Below are 22,486 nucleotides of genomic sequence, written 5' to 3'. Positions count from 1 at the left end.
AGCTAGAGAACTAGGAAAGTTCTTTGTATATTGATGCCCTGGTATAAATGGGAGATTCAGAATTAATGGATTAATGATGGCAATTCAAACCCAGGTCTTTATGTTCTGTTTTCTTTCTCATATTCAATCTGATACTGCTTTGGGGGTTAATACAGGTATTTGCAGGGAAAACTGCATTCTAAGGAGTCACTTCTAAATACTTGGCGTCCTAAACATTACTAAGTGAAAATTAACTGCTTTTCATAAAAAAAGGACATTTTATAACACTGTGTAATCATATTAAAATAATGACTGGCTTCACTAATGGAAATTCAGCGTGATGCTAGGTGTTCTGGCAGTGTGGCCTGAGAGCCAGGTTTGCATGTAACGTTGTAGTTTCTATCCCCGCTGAGCAAATTTTGATTCTCAAAATAATTAGTTCTGTCAAAAAATTAATTTTGTTGACAGGACTACGTTGAGCTATGCAACCGCCCTCACATATATTATAATTATTTGGAATGACAAGATGATATGAAACAATAATCTTCAATTCTGGCTGTCAAACTTGGTCTGATCATTTCTTTTGGTACTTCTGAGATTCATGTGAATAACCTTGAAGGAGACGTATCAGTTATTATTTATGATGCCCTTTATATGTGGAATACTTACTGTAATCATTGAATGCGGTGTGTGTGATGTGTGGTGTGTGTGTGGGGGGGGTGTGAAGTGTTAGTGCTGTTATAAAACACTGCAGTTCACCAGGAGGTAAGTTCTAAGCCAGTATTCAAATTTTAATCTATTTTCTGAAGTTCTTCAAGATGGTACAGTTATGCATACTGGCATGTTTATTTTGCCCTCCAAAGTTAGATAATGTTTTAAAAATACGTTCTGTTTGTCCTTCAAATGTCATTACACATCCAATTGAACTTTCTTCATAAATGTTTCAGATCACTAGAAATAATGAATCATGTATTAATGTACACTCTCACATGCACACATTTTATTTATTAGCCAACATAATTCTTCATAAAACTGTGAAACTGGTGATATTTCAATTAAAATTGTCAAAATGCTCCCTATTTAATATTATTCTGTAAGTCTATGGTCCATGCAATAAGACATAAACATAATAGTATTTTTCAGAATGATCGATTCCTGCAGACTACATGAAAACCAATATACAAACTGAAAAATGACTAGAATAAATATGAGTGTTCAAGAAAGTCAGATTATATTGATCTATGTCTATTTTTAAATCTACATTTCTCTTTCTCTGTCTTTCTCTGTCTCATAAAATCAAAGTCTTGGGGGATGGCTCTCAGGTGTCATAAAAAGAAATTTTTAAAAATCCTTAGATGGTTCTTTTGTACAGCTAAGATTGGAACTTGTTAATCTGTATTAAAAAATATATTGGAATTTTGCTCAAAAATATCAGATCACTCAATGTGATAAAAATCTAGAAATCCCATATATCTCCTGACCAAGTCATGTTTATTCTAAGAATCCGTAAGAAAGCTAAAAATTAAATGCACAAAGATGGAGACTTAATTACTATTTGTAATAGTAAAAAATAAGCAACTATTAAATTCCAATAATAATTAATTTTTATGATACAGAATAAAGTGTAAAAATAGAATATCAAAATTTTATCTGTAAAATATGATTAAGAGTAAAATTGGAAGGAAATATGACAGAAATTAAATATACATTTGGGGGCTACTTTTATTCCTGTGGGTTTTTGGTTTTCTCAGTTTCCATATGTTTTTAAACACACATGAGTTTATCACAAGTCAAAAAAAATAACAAATTATATCAAATATTATTTATGGAAGTTAATTTATTCACAAAAACTTTAAATGTCACTGACTATGATAAAATTTCACTGAATATCATATTACTAAAGAAATGGCTTTGAAAATTTTGCCATTTGGGAAGATAACATTAATGTATACTTTTCCTTTTAATTATTTGTTTTAATTAAACTTTATTGGGGTGACACTGGTTAGTAAAGTTATATAGGTTTCAGGTGTACAATTCTGTAATATATCATCTTCATAAATCCCATTGTGTGTTCACCACCCAGAGTCAGTTCTCCTTCCATCACCATATATTTGGTCCCTTTTACCCTCATCTCCCACCCCCCTCCCCCCTTACCCTCTGGTAACCACTAAACTGTTGTCTGTGTCTGTGAGTTTCTTTATTTGTCTTGTTCCTTTATTGTTTTCAGTTTTATATCCCAAATATTAGTGAAATCATATGATTCTCCACTTTTCTTGTCTGACGTATTCACTTAGCATAATAATGGAAATGCAAACTGGTGTAGCCACTATGGAAGGCAGTGTGGAGGTTCCTCAAAAAATTAAGAATAGAATTACCATATGACCCAGCAATCCCTCTCCGAGGTATCTACCCAAAAAATCTGAAAATGTTTATAAGTAAAGATATATGTGCTCCGATGTTCATTGTAGCTTTATTTACGGTGGCCAAGACATGGAAACAACCAAAGTGTCCTTCGATAGATGATTAGATAAAGAAGATGTGGTACATACATACACAATGGAATACTACTCTGCCATAAGAAAAGATGAAATAGTGCCATGTGCAATGACCTGGATGGATCTTGAGATTATTATGCTAAGTGAAATAAGAAAATTGGATTTTTCTAAGTTCTTATCTCTGTCATTATTACAAAGTTTACAATTCAAATTACTGTTTTCTAAAACACTAATAATCAAACTTATTTTGTGAAGTATTATGTTTTTAGATTTTTTTTTTAGGTTTGGAAATATATTTAGCTATGCTAAATGAAATACTGATTTTTCATGTGAGAAGGAAGTTAAGTATTTAGGCTTTCCGAATCCCATTAGAATTAAAAATGGCTTTGAAACTTAAGTAAAATAATATATTAGGTCTCAGTCAACTAATTTCCAGTTAATCTTTATTTTATCCAAAAATGTGGTTTAAGTTATTCAGCAGGTAAAGAAATGAATCTACATTTATAGGATCTTCACACTGTGTGTTACGTTTAGTTGAGCTAAAATGCAAGTAAAACTTTACCTGGTGGAAATATCATTTTCAGATTGAATCCTTTCAGCCTAAATCAATCTGCTCTTTCAATTTTCATGATACCAAGTATTTTGCTCTCTTCTAAAGGTAACAATGGTAATATAAATTTCTACATCTCAAACCTGTCACAAGGCAGAGCTCAATTTAACCTAAAATTGTATATACTTATGAAACCAGACAAAAGCTGTCATCTAGCTGGTATTTATCTAGAAACCACTGTATTTGACAAAAGTGTCTAGAACATACTATAGAACTAGTTTTTTGGGGTTGTTTTTTTTTGTTGTTTTTTTTTGTGTGTGTGTGTTTTTTAGTGTTTTTTTTTTAACCAGGTAAAGTAATGGTGTTGGGGTTTGCATTATCCTCTGCTGTGTTTACTTCCCCTGACCCATGTCCCTTTCTTAAAAAAAAAAAAAAAAAAGAACATTTGCTAGGCTGCTGTCCCCAGAGCCTATCTATCCATCAGATCTAGAATTATTTGCATGTAACATGCTGCTTTGAGTTAACCTCATTAACTGCAGGTGCACAGAATTGAATTAAGAATAATTCTCACTTCGTGAGGCACAGGTATCATTGGTCCACACGTGATCCATCTTATTCTAATTAATAATTTAGTTATCAGATACCGAGATGTAATTATGGATCCTCCAAGTGTGCAGTTCTACAGTGAATCAATGTGCAGAAATCGTGGCTGGGTGGGATGAACTAATAGGCTGCCAGCCTGAAATGCAGGCTGTGGCATCAGTTAGGATCTTGCAATTAGGAGGAAATTAAAAAGGTCTACCTAAGTACAGAGTGTGTTAATTTGCTATCAAGGATGGGTTGTCAAGTCTCATTAAGCATGTAGGTTTTTTGTTTGCCCCTTTGTTGCTCTGTGACACAGGAGATAAGGCCAGTGACTTTATAGCTACTGGAGGTTTATTTTTCCCTCCATTAGCAGGGCAGGTATTTGGCACAGAGACGGTCTCATGCTGTATTCATACAGGTGGCTCTCACCACTGACTTTGAACGTTTTGTAGACAATTACAAACTGTGGGCTTGAGTTTACATTTTGCACAGTAATTATTAAGTCCTTATGACTGTTTCACAATTAGCTGAAAGAGAATTGTAGGTTTTGTAGAATTGTAGCGAGCCTTTTGTACCATGCAGACCCTTTCTGGAGGAAGAAAAGTAAGGGCACACTTCACGAGTTGACACCTGGAAGTAGAGTAATGACTGACGTTTCTAAGACTCTGCATCGTCTGAGTCCGAGAATTTCAATAAATTTGTTAACTTGATGTATCAGAGTCAATGTGCTCTTGCTCTCTGCATTGTAAAGGGAAACGATTCAGAGAAAAAAGGAAGGAAAATGTGTTAGTCACCTGAGCATATCTTATGTGCTTTGGAAAGACTGTTTTGTGAGATTATTATCCCTCAGAATAGAATTCCAATGCCACGTGATGTTCAAGTTTGCACAGTCTGAAAAGGAAGTGAGATCCTCTAATTCATGAACAAGGGACCAGCTTTCTAAGTGCTTGAGAACTGCACTAACAGGAATCCAGCGGTGTATACTAACATGCGTCACAAATAGATGGAGAGTCAAGTAAGGGAATTGCTGAGTTAGGAGTCAGCTGCTCTGGGACTCATCCCTGTAGCTCTGTGATGAACGTCACTGGACATTTGAGCATGAGATGCTTGATGTACAACCAGGACCGATGATACAAATCCCATCTGCTTCACAAGGTTATTGCAAGAATCAAGACAATAATAACAAAGCATTTTAAGAGCTTCAAATTGCTATATAAATACAAAACAACTTGAATTGAAAAATATTGCAAAGAACTGTAGTGTGACAGATATACTGATTATTACCATGTATTAAACTAGTAAAATATGCTAAGTACTGTGCAAACTTGGGAATTCAAAAAATATTTGGCTACTTACATATTTGCTCGCCTAAATACTTTTAGGGGAAAAAAAGTCCATAACATCTTGATTACATAAAAGGTATTTGGTTGGAGAAAGAGAAATTCCTAAACATAATACAATTCATTGTCTGCTACAGCCTATACAGGTAGGAGTTATCTGCCTGGACTGGCAATTTTTTTATTAAGTTTACTGGGGTGACATTGGTTAGTAAAATTATATAGATTTCAGTGTACAATTCTGAATACATCATCTGTCCATTGCACTGTGTGTTCACACCTAGAGTCAGTTCTCCTTCCATCACCTTATATTTGACCCCCCTTTCACCTATTCTATTATCCCCTTTTCCCGCTTTCCTTCTGGGAACCACTAAACTGTTGTCTGGGTCTGAGTTTTTGTTTCTTTGTTTGGCTTATTCGTTTGTTGCCTTCAGTTTTATATCCCAGATATGAGTGAAATCATATGGTTCTTGACTTTTTCTGCCTCACTTATTTCATATAGCATGATACTCTCAACAGCTATCCATGTTGCAGCAAATGGCACTATTTCATCTTTTCTTATGGCAGAATAGTATTCCATTGTGTATATGTACCACATCTTCTTTATTCAGTCATTTATCAAAGGACGCTTTGGTTGTTTCCATGTCTTGGCCGCCGTGAATAATGCTGCAATGAGCATCATAACATATATACCTTTACGGATAAATGTTTTCAGATTTTTGGGGTAGATACACAGGAGAGGAATTGCTGGCTCATATGATAATTCTATTCTTAATTTTTTGAGAAGACTCCATACTGTTTTCCATAGTGGCCGTACCAATTTACATTCCCACCAACAGTATATGAGGGTTCCTTTTGCTCCGCAGCCTCTCCAACACTTGTTATTGTCTGTTGATGATAGCCATTCTGACTGGGGTGAGGTGATATCTCATTGTGGTTTTGATTTGCATTTCCCTAATAGCTAGTGAAGTTGAGACTTCACCAAAAAACTATCAGAAACAATAAACAAATACAGCAAAGTTGCAGGATTAAAAATCAAGTACAAAAGTCTATTGCATTCCTATGTACTAAAAATGAAATTTCAAAAAAAGAAATGAAAAAAATTATTTTGCAATTGCAATAAAGAGAATAAAACATCTAGGAATAAACTTAACAAAGGATGTGAAGGATTTATACACTGAAAACTACAAGACATTATTAAAATAAATTGAAGAAGACACAAAGAAATGGAAAGATATTTCGTGTTCATGGGTTGGAAGAATTGACACCATTAAAATGGACCATCTTTTGATGTGCGGATCACCAGGTGTGATGCTAATGTGTCAATCAGTGCCTGAAGAAGGGGGTCTTTTTAGAAAGAGAAGGAATAACCTGAGATTATGTGCATTTGAGTTGCTCTGCTTCCTTGTCACATCCTCCAATAATGACGTTTTGCCATGAGTTGTGCTACAGTAAAGGGCATGATAGAACGGATGAGGCAGGCGTTGGTCTGCATCTAGACTCCACTATTTTACAGTTGTGTCACCTTGGACAAGTTAGCCTCGGTGTATATCCTTTTGTGGATCTGTAGACTGTGAATACCACCTTGCTCGCTGTGCTTTTGAATTCAGTGACCACTTATGGTCTATCTGGAACAGAATTTGACAAACGTTGGGGCCTGACACGGGGCAGCTCTGAATAACAAAATGGAGAGCCAACGTGATAAAGTTGAGCTACAACCTTGATAGTTCTCTTGGTTTTCTGTTTGTTTGTTTGTTTGTTTTGCTTTGTTTTTCCCCTTGGCTGTTTTGTTTGTTTGTTTTTTTCCTCTTCCTACTTTTCAGATATCTAAAAGGTTTTCTTACTTCTGGTATTTTCGGGTTTTATTGTTGTTGTTCATTTTAGTTTAAGCCTCGTCTCTCACTCATTTCTCTGCTTACAGGTTCTAACTTGTGACCAACACATCCAACTTAGATTGCCTCTTCTCTGTCCTAGCACACATGCAAAGCCACGCATCTGTAAGCCCCAACATTGTTGAGATACCACTTTTTTAAGTGTTTAAAGTATATGGAATGACTATAGGTGATAAGGATTAGTTTTCCAGCATCTTGCAGTTCTCACCTTAACGCTTCAGTGAAGTAACTTACCAGCCTAAAGACAATATTTAACAAATGCCCAGTGTCCAGGGGAGACGTGGCGGTTGCGGGTCACCAAGGTTTCTATTCTGCAGAGCACGAGCTCATGAGCTTGCGCCATTTTTTGAACACCTTTCTTTGAGATTTGATATCAGAAAGAGTAATATGCTGTTACATTTAGAAAAAGTTTCAGTGGTTTAGTTATTTTAACTGTGCATATATTCTATAATTAACTTTCTTGTTAATCACTATAATAGATACAAATACATTATCCCATAAGATAGAAAATAGGGAAGAAACTCAATGCTAATGGAAACTTATCTGGTATAAACACCTTCTTTGGAGACAGGAACCACCGGTGTGTGGCCTCACCTAGCGCTTCTGACTCTACCTTTACAGAGTAAGGAAAGACAACACTGCTTCTAAAAACAGCAGCATACTTAGCAATTTGCTGCCATGGAAGCGTCATGAGAATGTTAATGTGTTAAGATCTTTCGAATGTTACATTTTGTTTGATCTCCAGTGTTTGTTATTTTTATTATTAGTTTCAGGTGTATAAAACATAATGATTAGACATTTATACCCCTCATGAAGAGATAACCCCAATATGTCTACTACCCATCTAACGCCGTACATAGCTATTACAATACCATTGACTATATTTCCTATGTTGTGTTTATATCCTGTAAATATATATATATATATATATATATATATATATATATATATATATATATATATATACACACACACATTTTAATTATAGTTGACATTCAGAAATTTAACAATGGGCATCAGTTTCGACTCCATCTGAGAACAGGCACTGGGTGTGTCAGCCATGATTCTGAGCAGCCTTTGTGTTCTGTGTGGATTGAGTGGCCAGCGATGTGGGCTTTCCCTGAAAGAGAGAGGCCTTTGCAGGTGCCGGTGTCACTCAGATGAGTAAGTCCTGTGGAGAGGCTTAGAGTTCTGGCAGATGGTCCCCTGAACCTGGCTGGTATAGCTAAAGTGTTTTATGGAAACGTAGAGATAATCAGATAACGCTATAATTAATGCCTGCTGAATACGCAGCAGGTAAGAAAAGTATCAGCACTCTTTCAAAAATCACTTTGGCTTCCGGACACTTAAGCCTATAAAACCTGCTTATGTAGCTGCACTATTGCGCGTTTCTGTATAAATCTTTGCAGTGTGGAGGTCATTACTGTTTGTGTTTATGACCCTAAACGATACTCAGTTTTATTTTCCCGAATAAACTACACCACTATCAACTAAATAATAGCTACACAGTGAGAGCTATTATTCCTAAGTATACTTTAGTAAAATACAGCTTTTTTATTATAAATGGAGGGAAACACTCCTCATCCAATTTTTTTAATAGTTCTTTCCTGTTTGAATCTATTGTGCTTCGTGGGGGCTAAAATGTTTTCGTAGAGAGAAGTGTTTTTATACGCCATTTAAAAATAATGAGATCCATTCCCAATGTAGAATTGTCTGTCCTTAATTCAGTTCTGAGCATCTGTGCCTTTCAACGCTGTTCACAAAAGTTGCGAAGAGGTTTAAAATTGCACCGCTGACAACAGTAGTCAAAAGAATTGTTTACAATTTCTGATTCTCAAAATTGTGCTTCTGCTCTTTTTAGAAATATGGCAATCCCTGCCAGACTATTGACCTTAACCTATTTAATTTACGTTTGTAATTACTTTCCATAGGCGCTCCTATTTGATGTAGATGGATGGTCACGCCAGAAGGGCAGTGATCACCATCTTTGCATGTAGAGGACACACAGAGAGAGAATCAATTTTCAGTTGACACAACAAGGCAAAATAAACATTTCTTGCCCCTGCGAGATGACAGAACCTCTTACAGAGGTTAGCATATCAGAAAGATTTTCTCCAGCAGAATCTCTGACTGCTTCTACCGGAAATTTTAACTCTCGACAAAATTCATCATACCAGTCATTGAAAGCAGTGGATTGCTCAATGCACACTGCCTTATAAAATTATCTCAAAATTATAAAAAGAAAATAACCCAGTTGCTGTTTGCCTGTTTGGGGCGTTGGCGTGGTACAGTCAATGCCGCTGTATATACTGAACTCAAACACTGTCATCAGTAAGAACTAAAAACACTGATAAACTTCTGTGTACCTCGGTCACTTTTAATGGTTATTACAAATTTAAATGAACTCATTGGAATGATGTAAGTACCTAATTTGTTCAAAATCCTGAGCTGAATTATATAAGGAAGCGTGACAACGTATGTTACATATACACATATAAGATAGAATATACGTCACCCCTGCATTTAACTTAGTAAAAAAATACAATGCAGATAAGAGATTTCTGAAAGGAGAGATACAGACCCTAAGTAGTTCACTCTGTTCCTACATATGTTTCCTAAAAGTTCCTATAAAAGTCTAATGTGAAAGCAGTTTCTCCCTGCTTGCAATGTTGTCTGTAATTCATGGACCAGTCTTTAAATATCTTAAATGAAACCAGCTGAAAGAAGCTGTTTTGTTGCTTTAGATTTTGGAACTGCATTATCTCAGCACTACTATTTCAGACATTTTAAATCATAACACGCTCTGAGAAGAATTTGCATGTGAAGCTCTGCAGTGACAACTGTCTTGTACCAAAGTTGACATCAACAAGCCAAGCAAGGGTTAAGAGTCTGTTTCCTGGGAAGAAAGGATAAACGGCCTTACCTGCGAGACAAGGCTGGATAACACTGGGACACCATTGCCCCGTCTCAGGTGCAAGCTGCCCTTCACCAAGTCCCCAAGAGCGTGTCCCACTGTACGCTGGACCCTGGGCCGGTGGCGTTCCCTCCAGCTGCCGAGCCAGGTTTCCTAGGACTCTGAGACATGGTGCAGTTGTGGCTACATCCTGTCCTGTGGGTCTAGTGCTGACATTTGTAAACTGAAAGCCATTTCTATTAGTGTGTGTGCAATTTACCACGTGAATATTAATCTCTGTCTGTCTCACCAGCTGGGAAGCTAATAGCCCAATACAGCATGTTTCTGAGTCAAGAAAGCAGTCTGCATAGAATTCGCCCATCTTCAGAATCTGACCTCCTGGGGTATCACCCCACAGATTCCCTCATTATTTGTAGCAGAAATTAGCACATTATTTGTCGCAGCATATCCTGGTGGGAGCTATTTCTAAGGTAAATGTTCAAACAGAGCCTGGACTACCCTGTCACCTTAGCTGAAGCCGAGACCCGTGTGATCTCCTGACCTCGACTGTCGCAAAACCGAAGCCTCAGAGAGAAGATGCAGAAAACACAAAGGTCATTTCTGAGGTGCAGGCGCAGATCCAGACACGGGACTTCTGTAACATCAGCTCCTTAACACGAGTGTGCAGGTGACACTCAAGGACTAGGTCAGGACACAAAGGGCAGGTACTGTAGGATTCCCATTGCTCCTGAGTGCAAGGCAAATCTCACCCGGGGCTGTGATAAGTCACTTGGTAGTGAAAACCTCACCAGGATGTGGAGTCACGAGAACCCTGTTGAGAACAACTTACTCACTTCACAGTAGCAGTGGTCTCAGATACAACATTACTAGAAGCTATGTCCTGTCTACAGAGGGCCCCGGGAAAGCTCTAGAAATCAGTGTCCAAATCCAGAGAAGTTATCTGATGACCCAAGAACTGCCTGAGGGAGATGTACTCGTAAATGCTCCTTGGCTCCACTCAGTGTACCTGTATAGAGAGAAATGTAACTTTTGCAGGAGGAAAACCGTCGAGGGCAGGATTTTCTAACCTATCCATGTATTCGGAAAGATAGCTAAGCTGACATTTTAGAATTGGTCCCTCTGTGCCAAACACTGTGCTTCGTGCTTCCCTGTGTTTCATTAAGCCTCCTAAGAGTCATCGCCAGGAGTTGCTATTAGTATTCCTAAATTGCAAATAGAAAATGGAGCATCACAGAGATTAAACAACTGCACAGTTCCTCACTCATCTAGGAAGAGGCAGAGCTGAGACGATGGGAATCCTTGTTTGTGTAACTGTAACAGCAGTATTCTTTAAATCAAACGTACGTTTCTTCCCCAGGTCTGATAAATCATACCAATGACACTAATACAGTAAAACCTAGTGGAAAGTCTGTGTGGGGACTACAAATATCGAGTGAATTAAGACGTTTGAGTGGTGTCGTTATCTGATACCTACAGTCACCCTTCTCCTTACTATTATTTCTGGGATAAGACCTTAACAAATCTTATTGTTTCCTAAGCTTATAAACGGGTGGTCATGAATAATAATTCCATACCTATAATTTTAAATGTCTACTTCCCTGGTATTTTGTACCGTTTTGTGGAGATTCTGCCTTCTATCTCCAAGGGGAGGAGAGAGTTAGAAAGTCTTGGATATCGTCATAGCGAATAGTGTCAACGGAGATAGGATTTGTTCCAGCAAAGAGAAATGATGTTGTGAGCGTGTTATTTGCAGTGCATGGGTGGGTAGATGCTATCATTTATAACACTGCATCTGCATTCATGGCCGTTGAATTTGAGGAATTGGTAAACAGGAATTTTATCTGATCTAGACATACAATAGGCATTTCCACTATATCATTGTTATTGCTACTTAATACAACCCCGAACATTCCGGTGTGTGGAAGGAAATTCACCATTGCGCCGATTGGAGGACATTGATTTATATTTTAGAGAGTCCAGACATTTCAGGGGATTGGTTGTGGGATTTAAGACCTTTCACTCGAGGGCCAGTCTTCTCCAAGCCGGATCAATAATGATTGAAAGTCTGCTCATCTCCGCGGGCAGTTGGTCGCCTCCCTGAAATCACTTAGCAGGCTGAACTTAACTCCTGAAGGAACTGCCCTGATTGACAGTTTGAACAGAGAGGACGGGATGGAGTGGGCCTATTAACTAGGAGGGAGGGCATTTGTCCCGCGGGTGTGGCCATGTGCACCTCCCGCTGCTGAGCTTTAAGGGACCTGAGAGTTTGAAAATGGAGGGAGGTGTTTTCTTCAGGAGAGGCCTCGGGAGGCTGGAGCCGAGCTTTATTCCAGTGAAAACCCAGGAGAATGCTCTTCCTGTTTCTGCATGGCTGGCCTCCCTCCCTGCACCATCAGACATGAACATCAGGACGCTCTTTTCCTGCATGTCCCTAGTCACCTTGCTAAACTTTTATAATGTGAACTATGTGCCCTCATGTGGGGGCAGAGCGAGACCTCTGGCCTCCCTTCCTTTCATGTAAGGACCCTGATCCCTCATGGGAGCCCCACCCTCAGCTCCTCACCTAAACCTCGTTACTTCCCAGAGGCCCTGCCTCCAAATACCATCACCTTGGGGGTGAGGCCTTCAACGTAGGATGTGTGAGGAGGTATCATTTAGTCCACGGACGTTCACATCACCCAAGGCTAAGAACACACGTGGGTTTGGAGTTTTGGGAAATGGAGCAGGCTTCCTCTGAGCCCGTAGACATCGTGACAGTGCCATATCTATTCTATCAGGAATCATGAGAGCATTGTCTGTTTATCGGACCACTGAGTTCAATTTAAAAGATTCCAGTGGTATTTTTACAAACAAGGAAAATTATCAACTTTAAATTAGAAGCAAAATGATTCAAAGAGATAAAAACCAAATGGTAATATAACTCAAAAGTATTCATTCCATGGGGTTATCCTGAGGTACAGTCACATTCTCTATAATCTGAGCAAATTGATGTAATTCTAGGAAGTTTACTGCATGCAGAATTCATAAAAGCTTTCTCCTTTGAGACGCTGCCTGTCTTTGCGCTTCCGAGATAACTTTACACAGGTCAGCATGACTTAGGCAGGAGCTTGTTTTGTGTCGTGCAGAGAAGTCAAATCAACGATAATTCAAGTCTTCCTACTTGACCTGGGGGATGGATCACTCAGGGTTAGTACCCACTTGTGATATAAGGGTCGTGGGGAACGGAGCAATTAAGAAGCTGGCTTTCTCTGAGTCGCTGGGGACACTATGATGGTGTCCTATCGGGTGATTGTGCCCCACGGGCAGACACAACCATGTGGCATCATCTGCTACTTGAGTCATTTTTTGGCAGAAGGCCATGGACAGTGAGGCACCATTTCCTCGGTCTGTGACTGGTCACCCACATACATGCAGAAACCAAGACCTATCTGGAAAGATCCCTCACAGGGCTGGGCGAGGCAGTGAAAATAAAGGAGGGAACAAGCGATCAGTGCCACTTCGTTCTTTGTCACATAATGCTTTTTTAGTACCTGTTGTAAACATTGCTAAAAGGGGTTCCAGTTAGGAGACTTTGAATTTTAAAAGACAGTCTATAAATTATTCAAACCATCCCAAAAGCAGTTCTGCAACTCTTACTTTGTATTTAACAAGCACGGATCACTTATTATCAACCTGCCATTAATTCAATTGCTTGTTAAATATTCATTCACTTACAGCAGCCAAAAGAGGATTCCACCTTTTGCTTCAATTTCCTCTGGGATCTGGAATATTTCCAGAAAAGTGTTCCAGGTTACTCAAGGAAGACCGCAGTTCCCTACAGAGCCCAAGGGTTCTTCACTGAGAGAACTAGTCATGTTGTACTGAAAGGATCAGCCACAAACTGCACAGACTTTGTCATTTAGATGAGGCCATCTGCAAGGCAGGGAGAGAGCTGTCAGTAGGAACTCAACCAGCTGGCACCTTCATCGTGGACTTCCAGCCTCCAGAAGAGTGAGAAATAAGTGTCTGCGGTTTAAGTCCCCCAGGCTGCGGTATTAGGTTGGTGCAAAAGGACGTGCAGTTTAAAAGGTGAAAAATAATTGTAAAAAATGCAGTTACCCTTGCACCAGCCTAATATTTTGTCACAACAGCCTGAGTTGACTAATGCATGAGAAAAGGAAGCAGTTGCTGATTATTTGTTCCTTACTTTACTCTGGACACTTGGCCTGTCCCAGCCAGTGTTCTTTCCGACTGGTCAGTTTCCACATGGCTGTGTCTGACCCCTCACGAACCTCGGTGATGGTCCCTTGTAGACCATACCTTCTGCCAGACAGTGGCTGGAGCTGCAGGACCTCAGCACACGTTTCCCACGAGACGGTTTAACACACGTCATGATTCCTGTTTACAAAATTTCAGTCCATTACTAATTTATAGCCTCCAGAATAATTTTAATGAAGTGTAACACAAGTTTATTAATATTCCAGATTCTGCATTTTGAAGTGTTGACTTACCAATGTCCATTGATGTCCAGTTTTATACTTACGACAACCAGTGCAAAATCATCTTTTTGTAACTATAGCTGTTACATGTGTCATTGTCCATAACTATTTATGTATTTATTTTTGTTTCCAGTCAACAACTTAATCTCAATTTCCAGATAGAAAGTACTTATTTCTTTGTAGCTACTAGTTCTATTCAAATCTAATCACTGCTGTTAAGATATTTTAGATAGTACTATTTGCTTCACAAAATGATTACTAGTCTTATTTTTTATATAGTAATATTTTCTATTGCTTAAATAACATTATTGCATTTTTGTGTTCTACCTTGAGCTGTTGAATCAAATACTGTCATTTGCCTAATTTTTAAAAATATTTCCACATCCTAATAAATGATATTTTAAACCGTTTTTCTTTCTGAAACCTCTCATATTAATCAATTTTCTGTGAAACTGATCATATCGCCTCTATTATCAGTGAATACTTATTAAAAGGAAATATTTTATGTATTTACATTTTTTTACACATAAACTAGTACTTCGAAAGGAAAATGAAAATTGGGTTTCTAGGTTCTTATATGGTGCTGTTGCCACAATACTGTACTCAGTGTCTGAGGCACATAGTTTTAAAAAAGTAAAACAAATAATTTGATGTGAATATAATTAATATATTTTCCAAAACTTTCCATGTGGGAAACCTCACATTTTGCTCTGATGTTATTCTTAGTTGTAGTCACTGAATTACAATACTAAGATAAAAGGGCTGCTAAAAGACAATTTTAATATGCGTGCAGTGTTTTTAATTTCTTTATAATCAACCATTAAAATTTTAATAAACATCGTCCTTGGTTTGGGTAGAAGAGAGGGCAGACAGGAGGTGTCTGGAATTCTCATAATAAACTTCATCTATTTTAAAAAAATTTAATAAACATTGAACACATGCTATTGTAACACCCCAATATATTAAAATACAATCTGTAGATTTAACTAAGTGTACAGTTAACAAAGGAAACCAGAGTAATTTTTATTATCTGTTGAAATAATAATGACTCTAGTGATATGCCTGAGAAGCTCCGAACACTAATTGATTTTTCTCGGAGGACAAAGGCGTTAGGCAGTATCTGTTATTCACACCAGCCGAGCTAACCTCATAAACCAACTTCTTTCACTGCTGTAGATCAGAGCATCCCTTTCCTACTTAGTTTACGGTCTGCCCACTCCTCCTGTTCAAACTAATGAATCAGAGAACACTTGGAATGCAGTACTGAGGGAAGGCCTGGCAGGCCTGGAAACTGCCACGTTGAGTAAGCTACAACAGACAGTGTGTTTGTTCTCTGCTGGTGGAAGACGAAGGGTGTCCGGCCCTCCTGGAAAATAGGTGGGGATTGATAACTAAACTAGAAACTTTTCCCTTCTTATTTGACCCAGGAATTGTAGTGCATGGAATGTAGCCGTACTAAGTCTAGTAGTGTTCATCTGTGATATTTTTGCAATCTGAAAAAAAGTTGGAGACAAGCTAAATGCTCATGAAGAAAATGATGGTATAGCTTTATTATTATGCGACTGTTGAAGTTATAGCCAATAAGATTATTTAACAACATAGTAAAGTGGGTGTTCAAATCATAAGTAACAGCACTTTGTAGATTATAGTGACTTTTTTTCTAATGTGCAACCTTTTTACTAAGTACTAGAAAGAAATGACAAAGAAAATACACCAAAAAATGTAATAGTAATTATCTGTAATTGGCATTACATTTTTCCCTTCTTCGTGTGTGTATATTAGAGTACGTATATACATATTCCCTAAAATCTTGACTTTTAAAAAGCTAAATTTGGCTTATTTCAGGAAGCACGCTGAGGCCTAAGAATTGAATCTTCATGAAAGCTATAATATTTGTCTTTATTCTATCACCAAATATACTTGGTGATTTCCCCATGAAAAAATTGGACATTAGAATTTTCACAAAATAGTGTTTATGGTGCTGAAGATCTATTAAAGAATTGTCATGGCCCTGGTGGAGATAAGATGTCTTTCTAAATTGTGGATGATTTTTCTCAAGAATCAATTCAGACTTTTTTGAGATTCTTAGTTTATTTTGTCCAAAAACAGATGCTTCAATACATCAGTAACTGTATGCCCATTGATTTGTTACCACATCCTTTAATGATTAACCCAAACCTCATCTGCTTCAAGAAGTTTCATCTGGTCTTTTGAAATGGACATGATCTCTCTCCTTCACTCTCAGAAATTGTGATGCCATCCATCTTGCAGCCTTTGCCAGGTTTCACCTTTTTTACAGCATTTATTTGAGTATTAGATGCAGACCTCAGCAGTTGATCACTTCTCGGGTACAATCTGTTCTTCCTTACTCATTTTTTATCCCTTTAATATTTCATCAGGTTCTTGAATGTGGTATGTACTCATGTCATTGGTTGATTTTCTTGACTACATATTTCTTGACTGTGTTATTATTGTTTTTGTTGCTCATTACTTATTTAGTACAAGTTTCTGGATGAATCTCAAATTTAGATTGGCAGTTCAGGACCACTGAAAGCAAGAGAAGGGTAGTATTTTGTCTGCTCCAAAAATGTTTTCTCTAAAACATATTTTAACTTTGCCTTTAATTCATAATTTATGTGTCCCTTTTAGATTCAGGGGTAGAAGTCTCCCTCAAACACAAAGAAAAAGGCTATATGTATTCGAAAAACATTCTTTTTGATTTTACAGAGCATTTATCATCTCAGTCTGATATTTCTGAAATGGAAAACCCTACTTGTAAATTAGTCCTCACTTGGCAGCTACTTGAAATTTTTATTTGTTATTCTTCTGAAATGTATCTAATACCATCATATCTTTCCTAAGTTCCGGAGACCAAAAACATCCATAAATAGCCAAATTATTTCTGATTTACATTTACCCTATTTTTAAAGGGCCAGAGCCCTCTTAGCATTTTAGGTAGAGCACTCCAGTGAAATGTTGCCTTAATTTTAATTAAGTAGAATTAAAAATTCAGTACCTCAACCACACTAGTCACATTTCCAGTCTTCAGAGTCACCTGGGGTTATGACTTCCTTTTTGGGTGGAGATATAAAATGTTTCCATTGTTACAGAAATTTCTGTGGAACAGCAGTGATCACAGTTTATCTTTTATTATACAGCGGCTTTCACAGACATGTGACCCTAACTTCTAATTTAAAAACTGACAAGTTCTGGGTTTAGTTGCACTTTTCCCTTGTCATTTGTTATTTGTTTTGTAGTTGTAACGTTTCCTGAACTGTTGCTTTCTCTCTCTCTCTCTCTCTCTCTCTCTCTCTCTCTCTCTCTCTCTCTCTCTCTCTTTTTAGAATGTAAGCATTTTTCCAATGTCAGAGAGCGCCCTGATTTTCTTCTTTATCACTGGTTTTCAGCAATTTAACTGTAATGTGTCTGGGTGTGCTTTTCTTTATGCTTATTCTGATTGGGGTTCAATGAGATTCTTGGATTTGAGAGATCATAATTTTCATCAGATTTGGAAGATTTTTGGGCAGTATTTTTTTGAATACTATTTTTGCTGCTCTGTGACTCCCTACATATGTATGTTACATGGCTTGATACTCATCACTTAGGTTACTGATGTTCTGTTTATTATTTTTCCCAGTGTTTCATCTCTCCACACAGTTTGGATACTCTCTATTTCTACAACTTCAGATTCATAAATCTGCTCTATGTCAGAGTCTGATCACTTATAATATTTATCTAGTGTATTTTTTTTATTTTCGATAGTACAGTTTTCATCTCTAGGTGTTCCATCTGATTATTTTATATATCTTTAATTTCCTGATCTGGGGTCGTATTTTCTGATTCTTGGGATCTCTAGGAGGTTTTGATTGGATGCTAAAGATTTTATGTTTCATGTTGTCAAGTGTCTCAGTTATAATTTGTTTAAAGAAGCATCGTGCTTTGCTTCTAGATATTCAGGGTGTTTGGGGTTGAGTGTGATCATCGCAAGACTTATTTGGAGGTTTTGTGAGGGTCCTTCCACTGCAGGGACCACTGCTCCTCATTGCTAAGGCCTGGTCCTCCTGGTTCTCACTTCATGATCCAGAGAGGCAGCTGGGACTCCCCACTGTTGCTAGTGGGAACTCGAGTGATTCTCTGCCTTCTGTGGGTCAGGAACCATTCAGCTCCCAACTTTCCAGGACTTCCACCAACCTCAGATAAGTCTCCCCTTTGCACGCATATCCTAGGACTGGCGTCAAGGGACCCCTGAGATGATGTCTGGTTCCTTTTCTGCATAGCTCTCTTCTCTAGAAACCTCACAAATGCCTGTGTCCTCAGATACCCTGGACCCTGACCTGTGTCTCCTCGCTCAGTAAGGTCACTTAACTTTGAGTCACACACACACACACACACGCACGCACACACACACACACACACACACACACACACACACACACACCAGCTCTGTGACCTGAAACGCTTTCCTGGCAGAGAGTGGACCATCCTTTGTTTCTTTCCTCTCACACAGAATGGCTCCACACTGCCTGTGGTTTAATGTCTGAGAAACAGTTGTTTCATCTCCATTAGCCTGGTTTCCTAGTTGTTTGCGTCCTGAGGGTTACTTTAACCCCTGTTGCTCCTCACGGCTGAAAGTGGATGTCCTTCTGCAATGGGCTGAAGAGTCAGATGACAGAGAAGCACAAGCTACATATTACACTGTGCGCTGAGGCCTCGTTTTGCAGAGAGTGTGAAACGATAATGAACAGCACTAGGACAGAACTCTCCATCACTGTAAACAGTGACGGAAGGTGGCAGGGCAGTCTGTGTGTGAGAGCGTAGATGCATATAGATTTTAAGGGGATGAAGAGTCATGAAGCAGAATTACTCCCCCGCAGGTTGGAGTTATGAGAGGCACCCACGAAGAGGAAAAGCGTGGCATCAGGGAGAGCGTGTTGACATTTACAGTGAAAATTCAGAGGATTAAATTTGACACAAGGTCCCTGTCAAAGACACGCCACTGGGTTCTGTGACCATGGATCTAACATAATCTAACTATTCTTCTGTTTGCATTATAACCAACTATCCCTGTCCAGGAAATAAAATGTCAGCCATAAGAATTGTTTATTCTTGAAAGTAACTCTACAATATTTCTAAAACGATCACATAAGGCCAAAAAGAAAATAATATTATTTCTGTGGATTATATTACTGATGTTGGCCTAGAGTGGTAAGAAATATAACCGTCAATCCATTCCAGAGCCAAAAAATGGATCTTGTAGTTTATTTCCTCCCTCAGTGTGATTAAAGTATACTAGATTATATGAAGAAGCTAAATGTTTGTTTAAAATACATATATACACCTTGATTTTGCTTGTTTCAATTGATTCTCAGTGATTTGTCCTGAGGTATGAAATAGCTCAAATTGCAAAATTAAAAAAAAAATTATCAGCTTTCCTTCAACCATAACCTTAAATAATTCATAAAGAAACTGCTTAAATGTAGCTAAGCTGAAACAAAGCAAGGCAAAATATAATCCTTGTTTTTAATGATGCCATATTCTTAATTTTTATGTGAATAACGTTTCTGAAATCCACCTTCATTATAAGGCGATCCAAATAATGTTGAGGGTCCAATATTTACTAAAAATTTAATAATCCAAGATGTAATAATTAAGTCTCAATTGAAACATTTTTATGTTACTTGGTGGCTCCTGATTTCCGAAGTCACTGGGTTAGATGCATAGTAAGTCTTCAAGCATATCCAGTTTACGTCTTTAATTAAGACTTCCACCATTTAATACTCAATTGAGAAATGTCATTTTAAATGATTTTTAAAAATAAGATGCACTTAGTATTTTTATCAGCTGTAAGATTTTAAAAGAGATTCTTCCTGTAAAAATACAGTCACTGATAAACAATGCATCAGTTAGGTAATGTTCAGCAATGGTCATCAATATCAGAGACTGTGCCCTTGTTGGAATTTCAGTTTCACCATATTGGTGTCTTTCATTGTTAGGCACTTTAGAAGATAATATCTGACAGTGAAAAATAGTTGCTTAATAAATATTGTTGAATGAATGAATGAATGAGTGAGTGACTTTTTAATGCCTTAAAAAATAAATCTGTAAGTGCTGGACTACTTAGAAATGAAAGTTTCATTGAGCTTAATTAAACACGGTGCCAAGCTCGGAAAACAGTGTTTGGAAATATTAGCATTCCTTAGGCATCAGTAGCGTAGGAATTGTTAGTTAAATAATTAAAAATGAGGCTGAGAATAGGAATTTCGGCACAGATACCTAGTCCTCTAATTTTCTGATTATTGATGAAAACTGGCTACACATGCTGTTCTTTTTTTTGTTTGTTTTTTGTGTTTTTTAAAACTGAGATTTGATATCAGTTCAGTTAAAGACAATGTACAGAATTTATGCTACTTCATTTATTTTCCGAAACATGTTTTTCTTATGTTCTCTAATTGAATTTTTTATTTTTAATTCCTTGTTTCCCTCTTCTACAGCATTTAATGGAATGAATTGTTACTTTCTGGGAGGAGGCTTCTGGGAATGAACTAGACAGTGCATCTACCCATTCTAGAAAATGTAGAAATAAAAATGCATGCTCTCAACAATAGATGGAGGTTACATTCCCGTATCCCACCATCAGACCTTAGCCATTTTGGATTTTTCTTGTCATTGATAGAATAAGGTGGTTTATTCCTTGCACTTGCTTGTGACAAATTGATAGACATAAAAATAAAAACAACTACAAAAGCTTTAGTCATTATGCAGCACCAAATTTTGGATAAATAAATCAAGAAGTTATTTATAACTATACCTTAAGTGATTATAAGTATTTTTCTACCACATTCTGCTGTGCAGTGTTCACTTTATATCTTACTAATGTTTTTTTTCCTCAAGAAAATCAGTCATACTTAGGCATTTGTGAATACCTGGGAAGGCATTGAAGAACTGTTAAAAGCCAGTGATATCCATTCCGTCTGATCATTAACCTTTGGATTGTCTTTGTTTGTTTGTTTCTTTGTTTCAGGATTAAAACAAGGTGACCCAACCATGACTGGAAAAACACAGACCAGCAACGTCACCAATAAGAATGACCCCAAGTCCATCAACTCCCGCGTGTTCATTGGCAATCTAAACACAGCCATTGTCAAGAAAGTTGACATCGAAGCCATCTTTTCAAAGTATGGAAAAATCGTCGGATGCTCGGTTCACAAAGGTTACGCGTTTGTCCAGTACATGAGTGAGCGACACGCACGTGCAGCAGTGGCCGGAGAAAATGCCCGGGTTATCGCAGGCCAGCCCCTCGGTGAGTGATGCTCAGTTTTGGTTTATACACTGGTGTTAAAATCTGCACGTATTGAGTATGGACTTACTGTTTAAAAGCCGTCACAGCCATAATATAGCTATCTCTTGTTTAACCAAGTATAGTGCTTGTCTACTTATAATTTGCATTATTTCCATGTCCTTTTACATGTAAGTGTCTTTATTTTCTCAACAAATTTTTAAGCTTGAAATCAAGTCTGCTTTGTAATATGTGTTACCTCCACCAACCCTAACCGAGCCAGGCGAATAAAAAAAATAGGCATTATGTTTAACTTGATTTGATTTGAAATGGTGTCTATATTCCAGTAAACACTATGGTATGCAAAAAAAGAAAAAAAAGAAAAAGGAAGGAAGGAAGGAAGGAAGGAAGGAAGGAAGGAAGGAAGGAAGGAAGGAAGGAAGGAAAAGAAAAAGAAAAACAAGATCTCAAATGCTCCAGAGAATGACAGCTTTGGAGTTTCTTTAATATGTTTGGAATTAGGGAGGGGACTAAGGTGGGAGAAAGCCTAGTACAGGATAGGTAACGAGATTATGTGCTCCTTGGGGGTGGTTATGCCTTTGAGGGGTCTGGAGAAGAGGATCACTGTGGCATCTCAAAGGTGTGTTCACCTAGATGCAGAACAATGGACAGGGCTTACTAAAGAAGTTGTGTGTCTGGGGCGTGACTACCCACCATGACCTGCCCAGGTAGGAATATGATCAGATCTCACCGTGAGCTTGCTATCGGTCACTGGACTTGTCAGACTTATTTTAGAGCCCCTTTTTCACCTACATACCTACAGCATTTGCTCTGATAGGTTAATGTATTTTCCTCATTTCTTGTTTCCACTTTTCTGGGAGAACGGATAGAAAAATAGCAAAAGGAAATAAATTTTGAGAACTAGAAGGGAATATAACCCACTCTTTCTTATCTACTAAGCAATCTTGTGTGTCATGCCT

General features: G+C 37.8%; 1 protein-coding gene across 16 annotated transcripts in view; it reads left to right on the top strand.

The window, feature by feature from the left end:
- The window catches only part of RALYL (RALY RNA binding protein like), a 1,518,143-nt gene that overhangs the window by 1,254,938 nt on the left and 240,719 nt on the right, over nt 1-22,486 (top strand). For all 16 annotated transcript variants that reach the window (XM_074318489.2, XM_074318485.2, XM_019726291.3 and 13 more), the window contains one exon: nt 21,252-21,530. In XM_074318489.2, coding sequence (XP_074174590.1) covers nt 21,275-21,530 — 256 coding nt within the window. In that variant the 5' untranslated portion in view covers nt 21,252-21,274. The remainder of the gene's footprint in view (nt 1-21,251; nt 21,531-22,486) is intronic.

The sequence above is a fragment of the Rhinolophus sinicus genome, chromosome 7, assembly GCF_057876585.1.
Source record: "Rhinolophus sinicus isolate RSI-liver-muscle chromosome 7, RSI-T2T, whole genome shotgun sequence".
In the NCBI taxonomy this organism is placed as follows: domain Eukaryota; kingdom Metazoa; phylum Chordata; class Mammalia; order Chiroptera; family Rhinolophidae; genus Rhinolophus; species Rhinolophus sinicus.
The sequence above is the reverse complement of the archived record's forward strand: the minus strand, read 5'-3'. Positions and strand labels throughout refer to the sequence as shown.